Raw genomic sequence first — 22481 nt, 5'->3', positions numbered from 1 at the left:
TGGCCATTATTTGTCCTATTTTCCCCCTTGCATCAATGCTTCCACCATGGAACTCAGCCACAGTGTCAATGAGCAAAGTTGTATGTGGCTGGCCATCTCTCAATGCAACTATGTGCAGTCAGAACTGGATGCTTCCGTGGAGGCTGTCAGCTTACAACGTACTGTAGATGTATGTATAGTGCCATTCAGGAGCCAGTGGCAATATGTGCCCATGATAACAGTACACGGATGCACTTCTGGTTGATTGTTCATTTAATGTATTTGTGTAGCACAGATTATAGCAACAGTGGAGCACTTTACAAATAACAGTCCACTATAACAAGAGATTCTTCAATACATCAACAGCTGTGTAGCTCATAATTAACAAAACAAGCATCATTTTAATGTATTGATGTGTGTTTGCTAACCGTGTCATGCTGCCTTTTGGCTGGCTGAGAGCATTATTGAGGATTTAAAAGGAAATATCAGAGTTGTCAAAATGTTACAACAATCAAATGCCATCCTGCCTCCCTGCCTTAAGAGGAGTGAAAGCGTGGATCAGGTCTGAGAGATTCAATCATGGAAAATGAATTTGTCAAGCTCAGATGAGAGATTAGATCTGCAGAGTAGGTTGTCCCCTCATTACACACCTCAAAAATGGAGCCGAAAGATATGCAGTGTCTCAGGTCAAGCTTCATTGGCAGGGATAGGACCAGTACTAGGCTTCTGATCAGCAGTTAGGACAGACAGAGAGTCTGTAGGCTACTTTTAAAGAGCAGGGTTGCATGCCTCAAAGGTATGCAATGTCACAGCCCATGTCTTGGTTGGCAGGGATGGAGTTAGTGTTCGGTTTGTGATTGGCAGGAAGGACAGACAAAAAGTCTGTAAACCACTTTTTAAGATTGGGGTTATGTGCTATAAAGTATGCATTGTCTTAGCCCATGTCTTGGTTGGCGGGGATTGGGCAAGTATTGGGCAAGTAACTCTGATTGGCAGGAAGGGCAGATGTAGAGCTTGCAGGCTACGTTTTAAGAGTGAGGTTATATGCCTCAAAAGTATGCCATGCCTTGACACATGTCTTGTTTGGCAGGGAAAGTGTCAGTGTTAGGACTCTGGTCAGGAGAAAGGGAAGATGGTGAGTCTGCATGCTACTCTTTAAGATTGGTGTGATATGCTTCAATGATGGTAAATACCTTGGAATGGGAAGATATGCAATGCCTCAGCCCATGTCTTCATGGGTAGAGATGGGGCAAGTGTTAGGACTCTGATCGGCAGTAAGGACGATGGACAGTCTGTTGGATTCTCTTAAAGAGGGAGGTTTGTGGTTCAATGATGGTAAAAGCTGGGGAATGGAAAGGTACACCCTGACTCGTCCCATGTCTTGGATGGGGAGGATGGGGTCTGTGTTAGGCTTCCGATCCTTAGGAAGGAAAGATAGAGAGGCTGTACTATTTAAGAGCAGGATTTTAGGCTGCATTGATGCTGAAGCCGTGCAGTGGAATGGCAGGGGTTTGCCATCCCATAGGGATATGACTAGATTATGGGGCGGATGGTCTACAGAGTAGTCTGATAATTGAAGTGGTCTTAAAATAGATGTCTCTTTTGTGCATTATGCAGGGGAAGGAGATCAGGAGTTTGATGAATGGCATCGAGTAGATATTTCTATATACTTGGGCTGAAGTAGAAGGCCTGCTTTAAAATGGCACTTAAAAAACATGAGAAAGGAGTTCAAAAGCAAAGAAAACAAAATGTAGCAGAGCAGCTATTTGAGAAAGTGCTATGTTGACATTGTTGCAGTGAATAAATAGCAGACATTAAAGGGATCTCAAGCGCAATATAATATTCACATGTTACAGCTGGTGCAACAGGAAACCAGTAAAGGTTGTGTCATCATCACTGTCCACATAAAGACCACTTGAGCTTTCAGTGTCTTCCAACCAAATGGTGTCATCCTTCTCTAGCTTCAACAGGGACGAACCAGATGCTTGGGTTGTACTAGACACAACTTGATATGTATACTGTATAACCACGTCATTTTTTTTAAGCCTTAGGTGTGCATTTTTAGAATACACAGTCAATTGGTATGTGAAAAAGTAAATTCCTTTGACCGGCGCCTTGAATTTCCCTGTGTCTGTGTTGTACACATTCTGATCATTATAGAACACTTTCTTAAACTGAATGGGCTTATTTGAGGGTGGATAGGGTGTTGTAAGTCCAACATGAAAGGCATAAAGTTCAGCACGGCTTCCCGCTGCAGGAGCAGGTGAACCAGGAGGTCCTTGGTCTCCTCGAGGTCCATGAGGCCCATGATGTCCTGGAAGTCCGGGAGGTCCCTGAGGCCCCAGAGGGCCCTGAGGACCTTGCAGTCCTGAGGGACCGGCTTTTCCCTGTGGGCCTACTCCACCATTCTCTCCAGTCAGACCTTGAACGGAGGAAGAAGAAATCAGCATATTAGCATCTTCAGAATGAAAACCTGGCATTGGAAGGTAACACCATCGTTAGATATGTTGACAGTGGATAAGCAGAGCTTGTCAGTTTGTACTTTTCCATAACTAGGCACAAAGAAGTGACATAGGAGAGCAGTTAGGGGTGCAGACAGAGTCACATTAAGCGCGAGGTCAGTACCCACATCTTACATCACATAAAATCACATCAGAAATGACTGATTGATAATGGAGAGAACACAACACATTGGGGGTAATTATGCATGATCCATAGATCGCACGAAGAGGACAGTGAGCTCTAACACATGTGTGTCTGTTGTCTCCTCGGCTCCATGTCACTTTCATTGTTTTAGTGATGGAGTGTAAATCAAGCACGGAAATCAGGTCAGTTCTGATTTTCTGTGCCTAAAACTGCTGTTAATGTTGATTCCATGTATGTGCATGCCAGTTTGCAATAACACGACTCCCTATGTATTCCACCTGTTATTCACAGAAATATCGACCAACAAGCAGTGAACCTTTTGCACCGATATTAGACACTTTACCTCAATGAGTAAACGCTGGTGAATTTACTATTTATTTACCATCACCAATAAGCATAAGGAGATTTTAAAAGTGCCACCCAAGGTCGGACTGGGACAAAGAAAAGTGGCCCACGCCTCGCCTCAAAAAAGTGGCTCACCCCTCGCATCACGACCCTTGACCTCTGATGACATCAACGGAAGTGATGTCATTTGACCCCACCCCAAAGTGACATCCCGGGAAGCGATGAAACACGACCTTCCACACCTTGACAAAACAGGAAGTGGCATCAAATAGCATTGTTCCTAAGGACACTACGAAAAATATGGAAAAATATGGTTTTGCAAAAAAAGAGGAAAAAAACGTTCACATGGGCAGAAACCGGCCCCCACTCCCTAGGGACGATTTTGGCCTGGCCACAGCCGAAAAACCGAGGGGCCAATCCAACCCTGGTACCACCCCATTCTCTCCACTGTATTGTCGTAGATGGACCCCACACTGCCCAAGCTCAAGATTATGGCTTGAGAGAAGAGGAGTGCATGATGCCATATGATGATGTGTTAAAGCTTAATCACCTGTGAAGTAGTTTGGATGCTTTTGAAAAGGACAAACTGTGGGAGATGGTTTCGAATTGAACCAACTCCATTGATTTTTTAACTTGCCCCCTTTTAAAAAAGTTATTTTATTTTATGTTGTTGCTTTTGCTTACCCTTTGTGAAATAGTACGACAATATAGACAGACAAGCCTCATTACGACCCAGGCGCTAATGGGTTAACGGCGCCGTAAAAGGCTGCGGCGCCGTTAACCTATTAGCGCCTAATTACGAGGTCCCTTTGCGGGACCCGACCTTAACGGCTGGTGTAGACCAGCCGTTAAAGTAGGGACCCGCAAAGGGACCTTGGTGCTAATTACGGTGCTGCAATTTGAGGCACCGCACTTAGCGCCTTTCCCATTCCCATTGAGCCCTATGGGTCAAAAATGGGAATGGGGAAGGGCCATGGAGGAAGGGGGAATTATCGCGCCGCCAACCTTGTAATGGGGTAGTAATGCCCCCTTTCTCCGTGGTGGAGTCGGTAACTTACCGGCATGGACCATGGTGCTAATAGCACCATGGTCTTCCGCCAGAGTTGTAATGAGGCCCAATATGTGGTTGAAGCTTATGCACACTTGTGCAGTAATTTGTCTCATGGCTCGATGACAGAGAGCATCTGCAGCAGCTTGTGCGTTGAACTGGACATGTTTAGATAATTAGTGCATGGATCAACGTGCACAGGTTCAGAACCCCTTGACAACCAATGCTGTTTTTGAGTTCCCTCTGCACAACCATTCTCTATTTTAATTGCTACAGAATTGAAAACTGTTTGGATTACAGTTTACAGCAGCTCCCTTACAACTTGCTTAGCATATTACAATGCCATTGTTACTTTGTGTGTTAAGGCTCGGTTTGTGTAAGAAGAACTCTGCATACTCTAACAAATGTACATCTTATGAAGTGACAGCTGGTGAATGGTTTCATTCGGGGAAGCGTGAATATTTACCTGTGTTTAGTGAGAGTGAGCAAAACATTGAATAATGTTTTGGAATGCGAGTGTCTCTAAGGATTGGGCTCAACTCCACCCAGTTGACATATAACACTATTGGGATTATCAAAATGCTTGAGTGGTGTGTAGCCGCAACAGTCCTTGGAAGTGACTAGAGCCCCCAGTCACCAAAACGAAAACAGAACAGTTTGGTGTCCTTGACCGTTTGAGCATACACCCAGTTTTATATTGTCCATTTGTTTAAACTGGACAATATAAAACTGGGTGTATGCGCAAATGGTCAAGGACACCGACCTGTAATGTTTTGGAATGGTGCATCTTCAGGACACCTTTTGGAAAACTGGATAAAACGCTACACATTTTACAATATGTTCTGTATTTTAGCACATGCCAAATAATCTAGTAGATGCCAAGGCAGACACAGTACACAGGAGCATGTTCATGATTCCAGTGCTCACAATATATGCTAGCATTTCCACTGCAAGAAAAACACACCATGCCCAATATGCCCAATAAGCCTAGTACTGATCGCCAATGTAAGAATGCACTTGTCTTTGCTTTGCTCAATTGCCAGTACTGCAGTACTGTACCTTTAATGTCGCTCCTCTTGGCTCTGCACAATAAGGCCAATACTGTCACCTACTGCAAGAACACACTTGATTTTGCCCAATAATTCCAGTATTCCAACTGTAAGAACACACCCATAAATGCTTTGCCCAATAAGACCAGTACTCTCAAACATAATACGAGCACATTTGCCTTGGCTTTGCCTATTGGTGCCAGTACTGTAACTCTAAGAACAAACCCACAATGGCTTTACCCAATGAGGCTTTTTCTGCTAGACTAGCAGTACCAGCCACTGTACACCTCACATCCTGCTGTACGACTCCCTGCTGTATGCACCTCTTGTCTCTGCACAAATGCTTGCTTGTCTTTCTTTACATGCCATGTTGTGTTAATATTACTCGCTCTCAGGCCCTACTGCATGGAAGTATCTATCCTCTCCCAGCTGTGCAAATGTCTCTTTTTTCTTCACTCCCAGCTGTATGGCTGTATCTTTTCTCTGTGTTTCCTGCATTATGACTGTCTCTTGTCTCTGTGCTATCATCCATATATCACTATATTCCACATCCCTGCTGTGTTAATGTCTCTCTCTCTCTCTCTCTCTCTCTCTCTCCACTCTCTCTCTCGCTCTCTCTCCCTGTCTCCCTCTCTCTCTCTCTCTCTGGTCTCAGCACTTCTTGTTGCACGTATCATGAACTCCCTGACAAATGATTGTGTTTTTTACTTTCCTGCTTCATTGATGTCTCTTGTCCCTGGACCCTCAGTCCTTGTGGAAGGTATGTTAATGTTTCCACTCTCCTATTTCTTGTCTCCGCACTCTCTTCTGTTTCAAAACCTCTGGTCTGTGCACTCTCTTCTTATTGGGGCTCTCTACAGTGGGCCATCCTTTGTCTCTGTACTGTCTGTCTTATGCGTGTAAGTGCAATACCTGCTGTACGACTGCCTGCAGACCCTTGTAGACGGGCAGCTGAATGCCTCTCCAGGAAGTCCCGCCCCCCTACTACCTGTATGTTGGAAGCCTGAAACTGCTCCATGTCTGACATCAGTAGTTGTGACCATGCCTTGATGAGTGTTCGAGAAAAGGTACCCATTAAGAAAGCCATACCAGATGTATGCCGATAGAGATGATCATTTCTTGGAAGAGGTCCCCGAAGGAATATGAAAATGAGAGAAAGAGAAGCTGGTGACGACACAAAAAGTGAGAGTGACGCACTAATAAGATAATAATAAGAACATTAATGAGCCTTCTAGAAATTATGACAAAATAAGGAATTGGGTGAACGTTTCTATGCATAAAAGAAGATTGCATGTGTGTGTGACGCACTGCAGAAAATGCACACAGTTCAATGAATGTGAAGATGCAGCAACACAAGTAGACTAAGTGATCATAGAAGCTGGCTGTATGCAGTGAATAGACTGCAGGCAAACCCGCCATTGTATAGTGTCTGGACATCAGTGTTACACATTTTAGTAAGTTCTAACCCACGGAGAAAGAAGGATCGAAAACTGTGTTGCAGCAAAGAATCAACTGGGACTGTGGATGAATTGAGAAGGACTGTCTGGCCTAATGTAAAGGCTGAAGGCAGCCAAGAACTGGTTATCTATTCTCAAAGGCAGAAACATTTGAGAAGCTGGAGCATCCCTTACTAAGGTGCAGAGAAAGAACATCATGAGTGCCAAGTTATTAATTCAAGATAATTAAATGTTATAAAATGGGCTGAATTGCGGTCTCATGTGACATAAGCCAAGGATGGGAATAGGAGTTGGGCATGCAGACTAGAACTATGATAAACGTGTGCCCGTACTCCCTTATATTCCCAGAAATGAGAATACATTGCAAGGCGAAGTTCAAAGGCAATCTTCATGGCTGAAGGCATGGACAATGAGAGATGTTGGGCTAATTGGGTGGGAAAGCAAAATCATTTCCACCTCCTGGCACCTGGGTCTGAGCTCACATACTGCTAAGTGAACCGAATGTTCCAGACATGGCACAAGTGTGCCAACCAATTATAGAGCGCCATATAACAAAGAGCCTTATAGTTTGAGAGCCAATAGTATTTTTCGTATTTATTAAATAAGTGTTGAGGATGACTTGCACTAGAGGCAGGCTTAAGTTGTCCACCTGACAGTAGACGTCCCATCACAATCCCTGTTCCTATAGAAAGTATACTTAGATGTTCCACTTGAGCCAACCACAATCCCCAGTAGATTTTTCTTATTTGCCACGTAGTATGACGTGATTTATGATGACTTTTTAGTATATAAGTTTGTTTTTATGCAAAATGTATTTGAGAGCTTGAGTGAACGTCCTTCGATGTCCGTTGTAACTCCCTGTTTTAGACAATAGATATTAAAACAGTCGAATGGGACTTTGCCAAATTCCTGAGTTGGGCTGATTATTTGCTGTTAGATTTACTCTGCATCCCATCCTTTGCATGACATGTTTCTGATTAAGGACCTTATGTTCACTCTGACCTACAACTGTCTCAATGCTCTTTGTTGTATGATTGTCTCAAGTGCCTGCCCACAAGGCTGTATATGCCAGTCTTTTTTTGGTATCGTATTTTCTTGTTCACACTCCTGGTAATATGCTGTCTCTTATCTCGTTCTACGTATAATGACCTTCTCATGTCTATGGTTTGCCTCCATCACTGCATTTCTTGTTGTATGCCTTCCTCCTGCTTCAGCACTCCATGTTTCATCTCCCAATTGATATTAAAACAGTAAATGGGACTTTGCCAACTTCCAGAGTCGGTCTGATTATTTGGTGTAAGAGTTACTCTGCATCCCATCCTTTGCATGACATTTTACTGATTAAGGACCATATGTTCACGTGGTAGAAGCGGATGGTTCTGACCCATCCACCTGTTAACTTCAGATTTTCAGATGATTGGGCAACCTCTGCCACTTAGCTGGAAGATCGCAGGGTTACCTGTGGCGAGCGGCCGAATAGAAATCTTGCAAGATATTAGAGACGGTGTGCAAGATCCCTCTTTGACGAAATTCCGACCAGGTTTCCACAGGTGCTTGGCAGATGCAAGGCAAAAGTAGTCAGTTGGTAGAGGAGACGATACAGAGGGTCTTGAGGCAAACGACTGAATGGTGAGTAGATTGAGGGGAATGGCAAATTAAGCGGATGGGATTGTGGAAATTTTAAAGTAACAGGAAATATTGTGTGCAGAGATAGAGGTAGCGCCTAACGAGTCCTGGCTCAATGGAGTTTCAGAAAAAGTCATCACACACTCCAGTCGGATTCCTTTAGGCTACATGTAAACAGGTTTATATAAGGAGACAATTTAAACTCTGTGACAGAGTAATTGATTAGAGGCAAAGAGAAAAAATGGTGATCACGGGATATTTTCGGTAAATGTGTAAAGTCGACTAGTTTGTCTTGTTTGTTGAAGTAGAAATATTGGGGAGGCAGTAGAAGCTGAAGAGTGAGGAGACCAGCGTGAAGGGAAGGGTAGTCATACTTCTTGGCGACAAGACATGTCAGACGAAGAAAGAGAATCTTTCCTTGGGGGGGAGGAAAGAAGCACATGCGCCCCCGAAGGCAGCATGCAGACAGACAAGGAAGTAAAATGGTCAGATCTGGAACAATCTAAGGATAGGACTCCAGATCCCATACCATATCCAGAATGTTCCTGAGGATGATCGTATAGTGAAAAGGAAGAATCGCTGCCATGTGTGAGCAGGTTAAGATCGTTCCCAGCGAAGAAACGGTCAGGAATGATCATCCCTGCCATGGATAGACAGAATATGGGAGCTGACTGCAAGTTAGGGTTTACACAATTTCCCTTATTGGAAAAAGGGGGAGCAAGACCACAGTATAGTCATGGCCGCAGATGGACAACGATAATTTAAGGTGTAAGCTCCCCAGCTTGACATCGGGTGCTCGGAAATGGATATATGAGTTGACAGGAGGAAACACATTGGCCATAGGGGACATTAAAGGTCTCTTTGCATTTACTATAGGAGAGAGAGCTGATGGCATATGGAGGAGAGCAGGATATGCAGATGTGACAGCACAAAATACACCCCACGACGGGGCACTCTTTAATAATTGCAGAGCAGAAGTGTGGAGAGCTATCAGGGTGCAGTATCCTGACATATCAGATATAGGTGCAATTATGACACGTAAGATGAAAGAAGATGAAGACCCTATTGTTTATATTCAGGATATTCAAGAGCGGTGGCAACTTGAAACGAAGGAGCCATGGGATAAAAACGGTGGCATTATTTTACCACATTTTATGTCAAGGGTTGCTCGAGCCAGTACAGAGACAAATGAAGAAACAAGTGGGAATGGAAGCCAAACCGTGGGCTGAGATACAGTTGACAATAGTGCATCACTGTGGGCTATTGCAGGAGAAAAGCAAAAAGAAAGATGAGGCTAGGAAAGCTGAGGAAGTCAAATTAGTTCAGAAGAAATTGTCAAAATATGCCATAGAAGGGGCGGTATTGACAAGCAGAGAAGGATTGGGTATGTAGCAAACAGTGGGTGCATCGCAGGCGTATAATCAGCACCCGATGGACCAAGGAGGGAATGGGTTCATGCCACGGAGCAGAGGTATGGGATATAGAGGAAGAGGTGGATTTCCAAACAATCCAAGTGGGTTTCAAAATGCACAGATTGAGAATCAGAATGTGCAAGGAGGATTCAACGATGGGGGACTAGTCAGGCGGTTTCCTCCTGTATGTTGGACTTGTGGGATGATAGGACACATTGCGGGCTTGTGTGGGAGCCAAGGGAATGTACAGAATGGAAATTCACAACAGGGGGGGGGCAGCTTATCCTCCACCATATAGCACACAAACTAGGGAAGGGTTTGCCCAAGATCAGACAGGGTATCAGACATGAGCGCAGCAAATACAACAGACACCACAACCAGAGCAAATACACATGAATCCACCACAAGGGCAATTGCAATATGCCCCCATGCAGACACAGCAATAGCAAACACGGGACAATTATTGACACCTAGAATGGCAGGTGCTACTGTGGTGGGAGGGAATCCCTTTACAGGTACGGGGGCATGTATGTACCCACAATAGGACAGCTCACAGGGTGACTTGATGTGTTCAGTACTATCAGTGACACAAGACCTCCAAGAGGAACCGAGGGTCAATGTGACGATAGGAGGCAAATCTTTTTCTTTTTTAGTAGACACTAGGGCTACTCATTTGTGTATATGAGAGGGAAAGGAAATGCTCAAAGATTCTCTGGAGCTACAAGTCGAGTTCCTTTTACTGATGAATTACCAGTCTCTATAGGAGAATGTGACATGTCTGTTTCATTGTTGTATTCACGACAGACACCAGTTAACATTCCGGGAATAGAGTTGATAACAAAACTTAATATGATGATTTAATTTACTGACAAAGGAATAGTGTGTTTCACTCCTGGAATACACTACATGAATGTGGGCATATTTATACAGGTGTTCACAGGACAAGTGGCTCTGCAAGGCGTTTCAGTAGAGCCAGATATTTCTTTTATGGGGTGAGCATTCTATTAAGATGGTTACCAGGCATAGTGGGGATACCTGACAAAGTTTTGTTCAGACCACAAACACCTCTGGACAAAGCAGGGGGACGGACTATCCCTATAGAGTCAGAAGTATCCATAGTACAAAGGGAAGTGGCAATGCTCGAGGGAATGGATGATGAGGGTAGACAATGGAGGGCAGAGATAGCTATCGAAGAAGGGGACAGGTTGACAGATATTACTGATGATGACATGTTTAGAGATGACCCAACGGATGACAAAGTAGTGTTCTTTATGATCATCACATACTGGATAAGGATAGAGAAAGGGGAAGTCCCACAGCAAATGGCAATAATGCGACAGCATCCAGCCTTTTTTGAAGAAGACCTGGACAAGGTGGCAAGCATCCTTTGGACCACAGGCCCCTATGACGTAGATCTGTTAAAAGGGATAGGGGATGTCAAAATAAAGTTGAAGCCAAGGGTTATTTTACCTCAAGCAAGACAGTACCCCATGTCTCGAAAGGCTGATGAGGGTATATTTAAAACCATTTCAGCACTAATGAAACAAGGAATTTTGGTACCATCAGAATCATCATGTAACACTGCGGTGTATCCGAATAAGAAACCAAAGGGAGGGTCATGAGATTCATACAAGACATGAGACCGATTAACCAGATTGTAGAGGCAGAGTTTCCTTTAGTTCCTAACCCGGTGACAATACTATGTAGTATCCAAGTAGAAGCTCGATATGTCACAGTGATTCATTTGAAAAATGCATTTTTCTCAATCCCGTTGCACAAGGACTCACAAGACTTGAGTTCATTTACGTTGCGCCAAACTCATTTGAAACAGACTTGTTTGCCCCATTGGTACTGTGAGTCTCCATCAATGTTTAATAGAGTCCTAAAAATGTACTTAGGCAATTTTGATTTGAAAAGTAGAGTGATGCAGTACGTAGATGACATTTTGATTTCTAGCACTACAAAGATGAGTGCAGACAAGACTTGATTCAGCTGATGACTATCCTAGCAGATAACAAGGAAAACATGCAGTATTGCCAAGAAGAGGTGTTATACATAGGATAGTTGATTTCACATGAGGGAAAGAAGGTGACTTCTGAATAGGGTGAGGCAATTATGAAAACTGCAAAACCGCACGAAGTAAAACAGATGCAACAGTTTTTGGGATTATGTAATTATGTTAGAGCCTTGGTGTTTGATTACAGTTCATACACACCACTCCTTTTGCAGGCTTTAAAGAACGCACAAGTGGACAAAGTTACAATAGACTGGACTGAGGAGATGGAGGAAGGATTTGAGGAATTGAAAAAAGCTATTTGTACAGCTCCTGTTTCGGAAATTCCCAAATGGTACAGTCATGACAGCAGTGCTTACACAGAGGACCACATTGGGGTATAAACCTTTAGCGTATTACAGTGGGATTTTAGACCCAGTTATACAAGGACACTTTCCATGTGAACAGTCATTGGTAGCCACCACATTCGCAATTGACAACTCTACAAGCATTGTGATGGGCTGTTCTATGACCCTATTCGTGGAGCATACTCTGTTTGCCATTTTAGAGAAAACTAAGGGCACATTGACATCTCAAAGAGCTTCTGCCTATGAAGTAATGATTTCAAACCCAACAATCAAAATTGTCAGGTGTAAAATAGTGAATCCTGCCACAATTATAGCTGAGCCAGTGACAGAGGGTGACCATGTGCATGATTGTGCAAATTACATTGAACTTTATGATGATATATCTTGTATAAAAGAAAATGCTTTGCTTGGAGGGGACATTCTCTTTATTAATGGTTCTTCAAAAATCGATCAAACTAGTGGAGAAAGGCATTCTGGTGCAGCTGTAGTGAGGCATATCGCAAATGGCAAAATTGAAGTTGTAGCAAGTACAAGACTACCTTCTCACTTTTTGGTGCTAAGAGCAGAATTGGGAGCGCTCATTGCCGCATTTGAGAAACACGAAGGGCAGGAAGGGACGTGTACAGGGACTCTGCCTATGTGATGTCAACCATACACGCAGGGTTAGCGCATTGGAAAAGGAGGGGCTACCTCTGTGCGGACAGCACTCAAGTGCAGCACGCATCTTTATTGGACGGGCTTATTAAAGCACTACAAGTCCCAGTAGCCATAGCAGTCGTTAAGTGCACAGCGCATACGAAGCAAACAGATTGTATTTCTTGTGGGAACGAAGCAGCAGATGTAGAAGCCAAGAGGGTTGCATATTCCCCAGATATTTCAAGTTTTGATACACCAAATGTCAAAGAGAAAGTAGTCACAGTTATGGTGATACAAGAAGGGTTTAATAAATTACCAATGACCCAACTAATGGAGATTCAAGGGAGTGCACCACAGGAAGAGCAGAACTATGGAAGAGAAGGGGGTGTTTCTTATCTCCCACAGAAGCACTTTGGTGACAGGACAGCACTGGAAAGCCAATGTTGCCAGTAGCATTATTAAAGGTCATGCTTGAACAGCTGCATTACCCCATGCATGTAACTAGGCAAAGTCTTGCTGCAATCATTGCACAAGACTGGTTTATTCCAAATCTGTTAGAACACGTTGCATTTTATGTAGTAAACTGCATCGTAAGTCAAATGTTTACTGCTGGGCATAGACTGAGAACGATTAGATGAGTGATTCCTCGACTGAATGGTCCTTTTCAGCATTTACATATTGAATATGTTATATGCTGCAGGTGTGTAGTGGATACAGGTATCTGATAGTGGTGGTGTGTCCCTTCTCTAGGTGTATCGAGGCAGGTCCATGTACACACCCTGATGCCATTTGCGCAGCAAAGTTTCTAGCGCGCAAAGTCTTTCCAAGATGGGGAGTGTGTGAAGTGCTAAAATCTGATAATGGGCCATATTTTGTCAATTAAGTATTTGAACAGATAGGGCTTTTATTGAACATTAAGCATATGTTTTCTTCTGCTTATCACCTGCAAGAGAACAAGATATTTGAGAGACTCAATGGCCTCCTTAAGGAAAGGATAGCCAAGATAAAACTGACACTGAAAAAGGGATGGCTATATTGCCTGCCCAAAGCTTTATATGCCCTACGGAATAAGACTGGTTCGGACCAAGCTAGTGACAGGGAGGCGAATGAGAATGCCTCTTACACATCCATCGCGGAGTAGAAGTGATGCCCAGAGCACAGCAAAAATGCTAGGAAATGAATTAAATTAATATTTGACATGTATGACGTTTAGCATCTCTCTCATTGCAGTTCAACTCAAGCACCAAGGGGGTCGGTCTCAGAAAACAGATGAAAACCATTCAGCAACCAGATAACCTGAACTAATATCGTCACCTAAACTATTTATTGGTGATACTGTGTTAATTAGAAATTTTACGCCTAAGTGGCACAAGCCACTTTTCCATGGCCCTTTTATTGTTGAAAATATAACTGCTTCAGCAGTAAAAGTTCAAGGCCGGCGAGCTTGGCTTCATTTAAGTGACACTAAACCATAAGAGGCGAGAGCTTACCTCCCACCATTGCCGATCCAGAAGCAAGACAAGAAGAAGAATCTCAGTGTGTGCAGACTTGATCGATGGCGAAGAAGGATGATAAATCAACTAGCTGATAAATGCATTTGGACTGTGACTCACCTTGGACACCCCTTATAGATATTATACCAGGCATGCAATTCTTTGTTCAGAGTCACAGGAATTCTGAAAATGAATGTTAAGGAAAATATTGATGTATCACAAATATGCCTGATCTTGATTTCGAGTTTCAAGATTGGAAACAAGAGCAATACCCGACTCATTTTTCATGCAGTATCTATTTGGTTAGCCCTATGGTTCTAACCAACGGGGATGTGCATCGGCTTGTGCTTGCTGTTTTTATATTTATCCTTCAAGCTTATCCTGCTCTTGTCAGAAGAGACATTGATGTTTGCATTTTTTTACAGGATCATAAAAATGGGTCAGTGATTAGAAGATTGCTAATAGCAATTATTGAAGAAGTATTACAAATGCATGAGTAAAAGTGTTTCTTTTTTCCTTAATTGATTACAGTAGAAATGAGAAATGATGAGGTAAACACGATTTTAGGGAATTAACAAGCCCAACCAATCTCAAAAGGTGGATATTGGTATTCTGGTGTGTGATATATGCATGTTCAATTTCTATCTTTGTCTTTCTGTTTCTCCTGGTTCACACTCTTTATTTCATTGGTCCAAATAAGGCAGATGTCCCTTTGATCCTCCCCATTCCAGGTACTATTGTTGATTTGTCCATTACAGATGAGCCAAAACCCCTTGTGTTGTCTCCTCATAGCAGAGCTGCTTTAGAGTTGTTTCCATGGGCTGCAACAATTATGTTGGGGAGACACAGGGGAAGCGTGCAGGAAGATAATGAGGGGATAAATACAAACTTGGATAATGCTGCACATTTGGGTCACAACATCTGGTATCAACACATGAGAAGTGTAGGTGAAAGAATGTCTAAAGAGAGTTGTTACGTTTGCGCTCTCATACCCTCTGCCATGAATACTGCCCAAACTTTCATTTCCAGAGAAGTTCCAGAACAGAATGCCAGATGTCTTATTCACCTCGCAGCATGCATGACTAGAGGACAGTTCCAAGGAAATTGGGCCACTCTGCGATGGAGATCGAAATGGTAATTTCCTTTCCAGGATGATTATATCAAGACTACACAGATAGAAAAGGAGCCTGCATGGAAGAGCAAGATGCTCACGTATCTTAGGGCAGGACAGAATGAACTGGTCATAGAAGAAATCAAGAGAATGGACTGTCCATATAGAGCAGAGATAGCTTTGACGCCTAGATGTTCAGAACAATCTCAGCTGTTAGTCTATGGATGAGTGAAGTCCAAGAAAGGATGGGAAGCAGGATTAATGTCCTGTACAGCTCACCTATTGAAGCCAGAATACGTGCGAGAAGTGCAAAGAGTAAATTATGTTTGCTTTAAGTCATGGGCCCAACATGCCAAGTTGCTGCCATGGGTAGAATATGAATCAGGTCCAATGGTTGTGATTCCACTGGCAAATGCGACACTGTGCTTTCGAAGAGAAGGAAAGAAGCATGTTGGCGATAACATAGGTTGCAAGACTACAGTTGGTGTCTCCAGGATGGGAGCAGGGACAGCCTCCTGATGGATCGATATTGGGCGTGTGGGTCCAGAGCCTACAGGAAGCTGCCCAAGGATTGGGGAGGAACGTGTTCCTTAGTGCTTGTCCATGTTCCAACATTAGTGATTCCTCAGAGTGACCTGACATTGGAGAATTTCCAAAAGCAGATGCCCATTTGAGAAGGAGAAGATCACTCAATTTTCTCAATTGAACCAAGAGAGAGAATTACTTATTAGCAAAATCAATAGATGCATATGAGGCTATCCCATATGAGCAAAGGCTGTTCACAAAACTGCTTCAAGCTTCCCAAATTTCTTTATGCCTGGGATCCAGACGATGGCGAATGCGAAGTGGTTACAAATCACTCGCTGGGAGCTTCTGCAGAAAATTAACACTACCATAAAAGGATTCAATGCTATCAAGGAAGAATTGAGGGCCATACGACTAATGACCCCCCAGACCAGATTTGATCACAGCGATGCAAGGTGGAGTTTGCGCCAAAATTGGACCATCATGTTGCACATTCACACCTTCTCCTGATTACGAGAATGGGACCTTGACCAAGGCCATAACATTGCTGATGAACCTGCATAACAAGATGGAAGATGAGACAGAAGATGTTGCAGACGACTGTGGTTTGGCTCTATCTTCTCATGGGTTCCACAGTGGATGGCAAATATCTTCAAGATTCTTGGAGCAATATTGGTGATGGTGATGTTTGGATTCTGTGTGATCAGGATAATAATTGCGCAGTGCAAGAAGACAGCCAAGAAAGCAGTGGGAATGAGGATCATGATTGACTTTGAATCAGGATTTGTACCCAAGGAATTGACTGATGAAAAAATCAGAGGATACATAAAGGCCATCATCCTAGCACCTGAGGGAACAAAGTTCCTGTATCCAAGAAATCACAAGAGGTACATGGGATGATGGGGCTATTGTAATCCAAATGGACAGTGCAGTTACATGACCTGGAGTGTGGATGAACATGTCAAATCAGCTGGTTCGCTGAAGGGAGTGATGACGATCTGGACTCCGAAGAAGCACTTCTTCAAGAGAATGTATCAAGATGCAGAGACCGGTGAAGGTGTGGTCGATGACTCGTCCAGAGGGGGAGTGTAGAGGAGCAGCCGAATACCTCTGCAGGAAGTCCCGCCCCCCCTACTACCTGTATTTTGAAAGCCTGAAACTGCACCATGCTTGACACCAGTAGTTGTGACCATACCGCGACGAGTGTTTGAGAAAGGGTACCCGTTAAGAAAGCCATATCAGATGTATGCCCGAAGAGATGATAATCTCTTGCAAAAGGTCCCCGAATGAATATGAAAATGAGAGAAAGCGAAGCTGATGACGTCACAAAAAGTGAGAGCGATGCACTAAGAAGATAATAATGAGAAAATGTATGGACCTTATAGAAACTGATGTCGAAATAAGGAATTGAGTAAACGTTCCTATGCAGAAAAGAAGATTACATGGTTTGTGACACACTGCAGAAAATACCAACCATTCAATGAATGTACAGATGGAGCAACACAAGAAGACTAAGTGATCATAGAAGCTGGCTATACGTAGTGAACAGACTGCAGGCAAAGATGCCATTGTATAGTGTCTGGCCATCAGTGTTACACACTTTTGTAAGTTCTAACCTATGGAGAAAGAAGGATCGGATGTCATGGCCACCAACTCTGGGCCAACACTTTCATCCTCCAAAAGGTCCAAATGGACCCTGTCCTGGCACCTTTGGCGCTAGGCTCATAAGAAAGTGTACTCTGCACACTTTGAATGCAAGGCACGTGCACCCATGCCGGGCGTGGCCATTAGAAGACATTGGAGGGCACATGCAGGGGTCTATGGGAGTGGTGAGGTGGGGCCACAAGGCGGGGCTAAAGGTGAGTGGCTGGAGCCAGGCTATTTAAACCAGCCCCACCCGCATGTAGAGGCTTCGTATTAACCTGCCCTGTGCAGCGTAACGCTCACCGCCGTCTGCAGCTCTTACCTGCTTCCAGCTCTGCACTCTGCGCCTGGACATCATCTTTAACGCATTATCTTATCTGATTCCAGCCATATCATCACTTACAGCACCGCATGCACCTTGCCTGAACCCAGCCATACCACCGCTCACAGCACCGCATGCATCTCATCTGAATCCAGCCATACCCTCTCTCTCAACGCAGTGTGCACCTTACCTGTATCTGCAAATCCATTGCCTGCAGCTCGTCTTGTCCTCACCGGTCTAATCGCGCCTACGCGGGAGTCTTCTTCTTGTCCTGAATCTTCATCTACCAGCTGCTGACAGGTTTTTGGACCGCCGCTCTCCACCATTCGATGCTGACTATCCCCACAAGAGAAAAGGAACGAACAAGGTTAGACACTGCATAAACACTTAACGCTTGGCAGCGCATTACCTAAGCCTTGCGTTTACCTAGAAACCCAATTTACCCGCCAGTGGGGCTGCTCCATCACCCTTCTGGCTCCGGGCAGGCTCGTTCCCAACACCGCGACTCTACGGGGCCATCCTCACATCTATTGAGAAAAGGAAAGAAAGACATTATTAAAATTATGAGCCAGAATCGTTGGAAAAGACATTGCAAAACCTACGAACAATAATCAATATTACGAACACTTACCTCAAAAGGAGATTGGTCGCAGCTGGTCTGGGCCATCACGCATACGGACCAGTGAAGCAACTAGGTCTATCGACAGCACCCCTGCTGAAGAGAAGCAGGACGGAGAGCTCATCTTTACTAAACAACAGGTGAGAGTTTATGGGGAAACGCATGCTTCTCTCATTCTGGCAAGAGGAGTTCGAGGGGGATCGCAATCCAACTGCCACATTTTCCCTGTCTCTCACCTTTTCCAAAGGACTTTGCCAACAACCAGAGCAGTCCACCCTACAGCAGCTGAGAGTAGAACCGGATCCAGGGTGGCCAACTCCAGGGAGGGACCCAACCGTGCCCCAACGCCCCTGCAGAGATCAGGTGAGCATAAGAGAACGCGAAGCCTCTCCGAACCTCTGCCTGGGCGTTATGGAAACCTCAGAGACTGACCAGTTGGCCCTTTTACTGGGGGAATTACGGGCTGAACTGCATGCCTCCAGACAAGAGACTAATGCCTTAAGGAGGGATCTTATTGTTGCTCGAGAACAAACTGACAATCTGGCACGTCAGGTGCTTCAAACTCACGCAGGGCAAGTTCCATTACCTGGAATCACACCAACACCCTTGCCACAGCCATCACCACCAGTTCAAGTGGTACTTCCGGTGGCAGTACCTTTCGCCCCACCTGAACGATTCACTGGTGATCCCAACAAATATGCAATATTTATGAACCAGTGTCGTCTTCACTTTTTGTGCCGCCCTAGGGCATTCGCTAATGATGTTTATATTGTGGCAAGGCACGACATTTTCTTCGGGATTGCTCAATAAAACCACCCAAGAGAGTAGTAGGTGCAACGGATAATAGCAATGATGAAAAAGATCAGACCTCGGAAAACTCCAGCACCCGGCAAGCGTAGGGGTCCACTTGTCGAGCGAAATGAAGAAAGTCGTTCAGTCCTCACACCTGGTCTTTCCGGTACTTGTAGTCCATCACCTGCAACCATCAAAGGTACATGCTTTGGAAGCATATATTGACAGTGGAGCTGTGGCTAACTACATCGATCAGAATCTGGCAGCACTAATAGGCCTTCCTCTTCAGGAGAAACTAATATCGGAAAACGTCACCGCAGTGGATGGCTCCCAGTTGTCATCCGGCCCAGAAACGCAACATACTGACAAAGTTCAGCTGATATGCCAGGACGGCCATCGAGAAGACATTTCTTTTGATCTTATCAGGACACCCCAGTTCCAGATGGTCCTAGGAATGCTGTGGCTAGAAACATATAATCCCCGGGATTGAGTGGTGAACACGAGTGCTGACCTTTCCTCCAGAGTGCACCAAAGCTGCTACCACAAGAGCATGAAGAATCCAAAAGTCAATACTAAACCCATCCTGGGACTCTATGGTGCCTTGCCCCCTGAGTACTTGGACTATCAGGACGTGTTCAAAAAAGAACAGGCAAATACTCTACCACCACACAGGCCTTACGACTGCCAGATCGACCTGGTCCCTGGAGCACAAATACCTTGCAGTCGAATCTACGCTTTAACTGAGCAAGAGAACCAACATCTACGGACATATCTAGATCAGTTCCTAGCTAACGGTTTCATCCACCCGTCTAAGTCTCCAGCCTCCTCAGCTCTCTTCTTCGTGCCCAAGAAGGAGGGCGACCCCAGAACGTGCATAGATTATAGGGCATTAAACCAAATCACCGTTAAGATACCCTCTGCCACTCATCCCCGAATTACTCGATCAGGTGAAGAATGCTCGCATCTACACGAAACTAGGCCTACGAGGAGCCTATCACCTCGTGAGAGTTAAGAAGGGGGACGAATGGAAGACAGCCTTCCGAACTAAGTATGGGCTTTTCGAATATCAGGTGATGCCCTTTAGACTATGCAACGCTAGAGCGGCGCTTCATGAACGACGTGCTTCACGACTGTTAGACGTCTGCGTCCTAGTTTACATCAACGATATCCTGATTTACTCAGCATCTAAGGAAGATCATGTAGGCCATGTAAGGGCAGTTCTGGAACAACTTCGTCAGCATCGGCTGTTTGCCAAATTAGAAAAATGCTTTTTCCATGTCACAGAAGTTGAGTTTTTGGGCTTCATGATTACTCCACGAGGAGTTCATATGGACACACGCAAAGTAGATGTAATTCTTCAGTGGCCTTCCCTGACCACTACCAAAGGAGTGCAAAGTGTGCTCGGGTTTGCTAACTTCTACCGACGGTTTATCTCCGACTTCTCACAAATCGTCCATCCTATCACTTCTCTCCTAAAAAAGAATCAAAAATTCTTCTGGTCCTCCGAAGCAGAGAACGGGTTCCAATAATTAAAACAGGCCTTCACTTCAGCACCTGTCATCAGACATCCTCGACCTGAGTTACCTTATGTGGTGGAGACTGACGCCTCCAGTATAGCCATAGGAGCAGTACTATCACAAAGGAATCCTGAGACGGGACAATTACATCCCATAGCATTTTGGTCCCGCAAATTTTCCGCACCAGAAAACAATTACGCAATAACTGACAAGGAATTGTTAGCAATTAAAGGAGCCCTCAAAACCTGGAGACACTACCTTCTAGGAGCCCGACACACGTCACGGTTATCACAGATCACCGTAATCTGCAATATTTGAAAACGGCTAAGGCTCAATCATCGCGTCAGCTTCGCTGGGCTCTTTTCTTCGCCGAATACGATTTCATCAAACCTTACAGACCTGGAGAGCGTAATGGTAAAGCAGGTGCCTTATCTCGCATGGGGGAAGACAAAGATGCCTTCAGTCCATCTGAACCAGTGGTAATTATTCCCGAAGAACGGATTCAACATCAGATTGCAGTAACAGCCGGTTGGGAAGACCTGAAGGCCGATCTACAATCCCAAATGGATCAATTAGCTCAACAAGATTGGTTGCGTAAGGGAGATCAGTATTCCATCAAAGACAACTTACCTTACTTTGATGGAAGACTATATATCCAAGACTAGGAAATACAAAACAAAATAAAATCCAATTACCATGAGTTGTTAGTGGAGGGACATCCTGGAATTGTCAAGACTCAAGCCAAAATCCAAAAGAACTATTTGTGGCCCACCTGGAGAAAGGATGTTACCCATTTTGTTACGACTTGCAGTGTTTGTGCCCAACCCAAATCAAAGAAGTCACTGCCTGCAGGGTTGTTGCACCCATTAACAGTGCCACCGGCACCATGGCACACACTGTCTATGGACTTCATAACCGATCTACCACCCTGCGAGAGGTTTAACACAATCTTAGTCGTAGTGGACCTATTTTCTAAAATGGGACATTTTATTCCACTAAAAGGACTTCCCACTGCTGCTACTCTAGCCACAGTATTCTTAGAGAAAATCGTCCAACTGCATGGTTTTCCATCTGTACTGGTTTCTGACCGCGGAACGCAATTCGTCTCAGCCTTCTGGAAAAGGTGTTGTAAGATAGCTCAAATCGACCTGCGGTTATTCATGAGTCATCACCCCCAAACCGATGGTCAAACGGAAAGAACCAACCAGACTCTCGAACAATACCTGAGATGTATGTTGCAGCAGACGGAAGGTTCCTGGAAAATCATTCTCTGGTTAACTGAATTTGCTTACAATAACTCTATCCATACCAGTATCGGACATACACCATTCTACACGATGAATGGCCGACATCCTAGAACATCCTCCTTCGTTACGCTTGACGAATTGGAAATGCCAGCAATCACCTCTTTGCATAAAACCATCACTCAGTCCCTTAAAGAAGCTACCAAAAACTTGAACCGAGCCAAGGAACAACAAAAGAGTTTTGCAGATAGACATAGAAAAGAGGCCCCACAGTATCAAGTCGGGGATAAAGTTTGGTTGGCGTCCAAAAACATTCCATCGATGGTTCCTTGGGCCTTCCGTCCAAGACGGAAGGCCCGAGGACCTTATCCCATCAAAGCCATCATTAACCCGGCTGCCATGAAATTGCAATTACCAGTCAACATGTGAATCCATCCGGTGTTCCATGTATCCCTTCTAAAACCAATGAAACCTGAAACTCGCATCTCAACCCCACCTGAGCCCGAAATCATAGAAGGTGAACCAGAATATGAAGTCAAGAACATTCTGGATTCCAAAATAGTGCAATCAAAGCTATACTACTTGATTGATTGGCAAGGTTATGGACCTCAGGATCGTACATGGGAACTCGTCGAGTTTGTCCATGCTCCACGAC

The 22481-nt window shown here is 44.4% G+C and overlaps 1 protein-coding gene across 1 annotated transcript in view; it reads right to left on the bottom strand.

Annotated features, from left to right (window-relative positions):
* Positions 1-234: 234 nt before the first annotated feature.
* The window catches only part of LOC138528338 (complement C1q and tumor necrosis factor-related protein 9-like), an 88018-nt gene continuing 65771 nt past the window's right edge, over positions 235-22481 (bottom strand). The window contains exon 3 of the mRNA XM_069639868.1: positions 235-2401. Coding sequence (XP_069495969.1) covers positions 1830-2401 — 572 coding nt within the window. The 3' untranslated portion in view covers positions 235-1829. The remainder of the gene's footprint in view (positions 2402-22481) is intronic.

The sequence above is a fragment of the Ambystoma mexicanum genome, chromosome 7q, assembly GCF_040938575.1.
Source record: "Ambystoma mexicanum isolate Mex_15411 chromosome 7q, UKY_AmexF1_1, whole genome shotgun sequence".
NCBI lineage: Eukaryota > Metazoa > Chordata > Amphibia > Caudata > Ambystomatidae > Ambystoma > Ambystoma mexicanum.
This window is presented reverse-complemented; position numbering and strand designations above follow the sequence as displayed.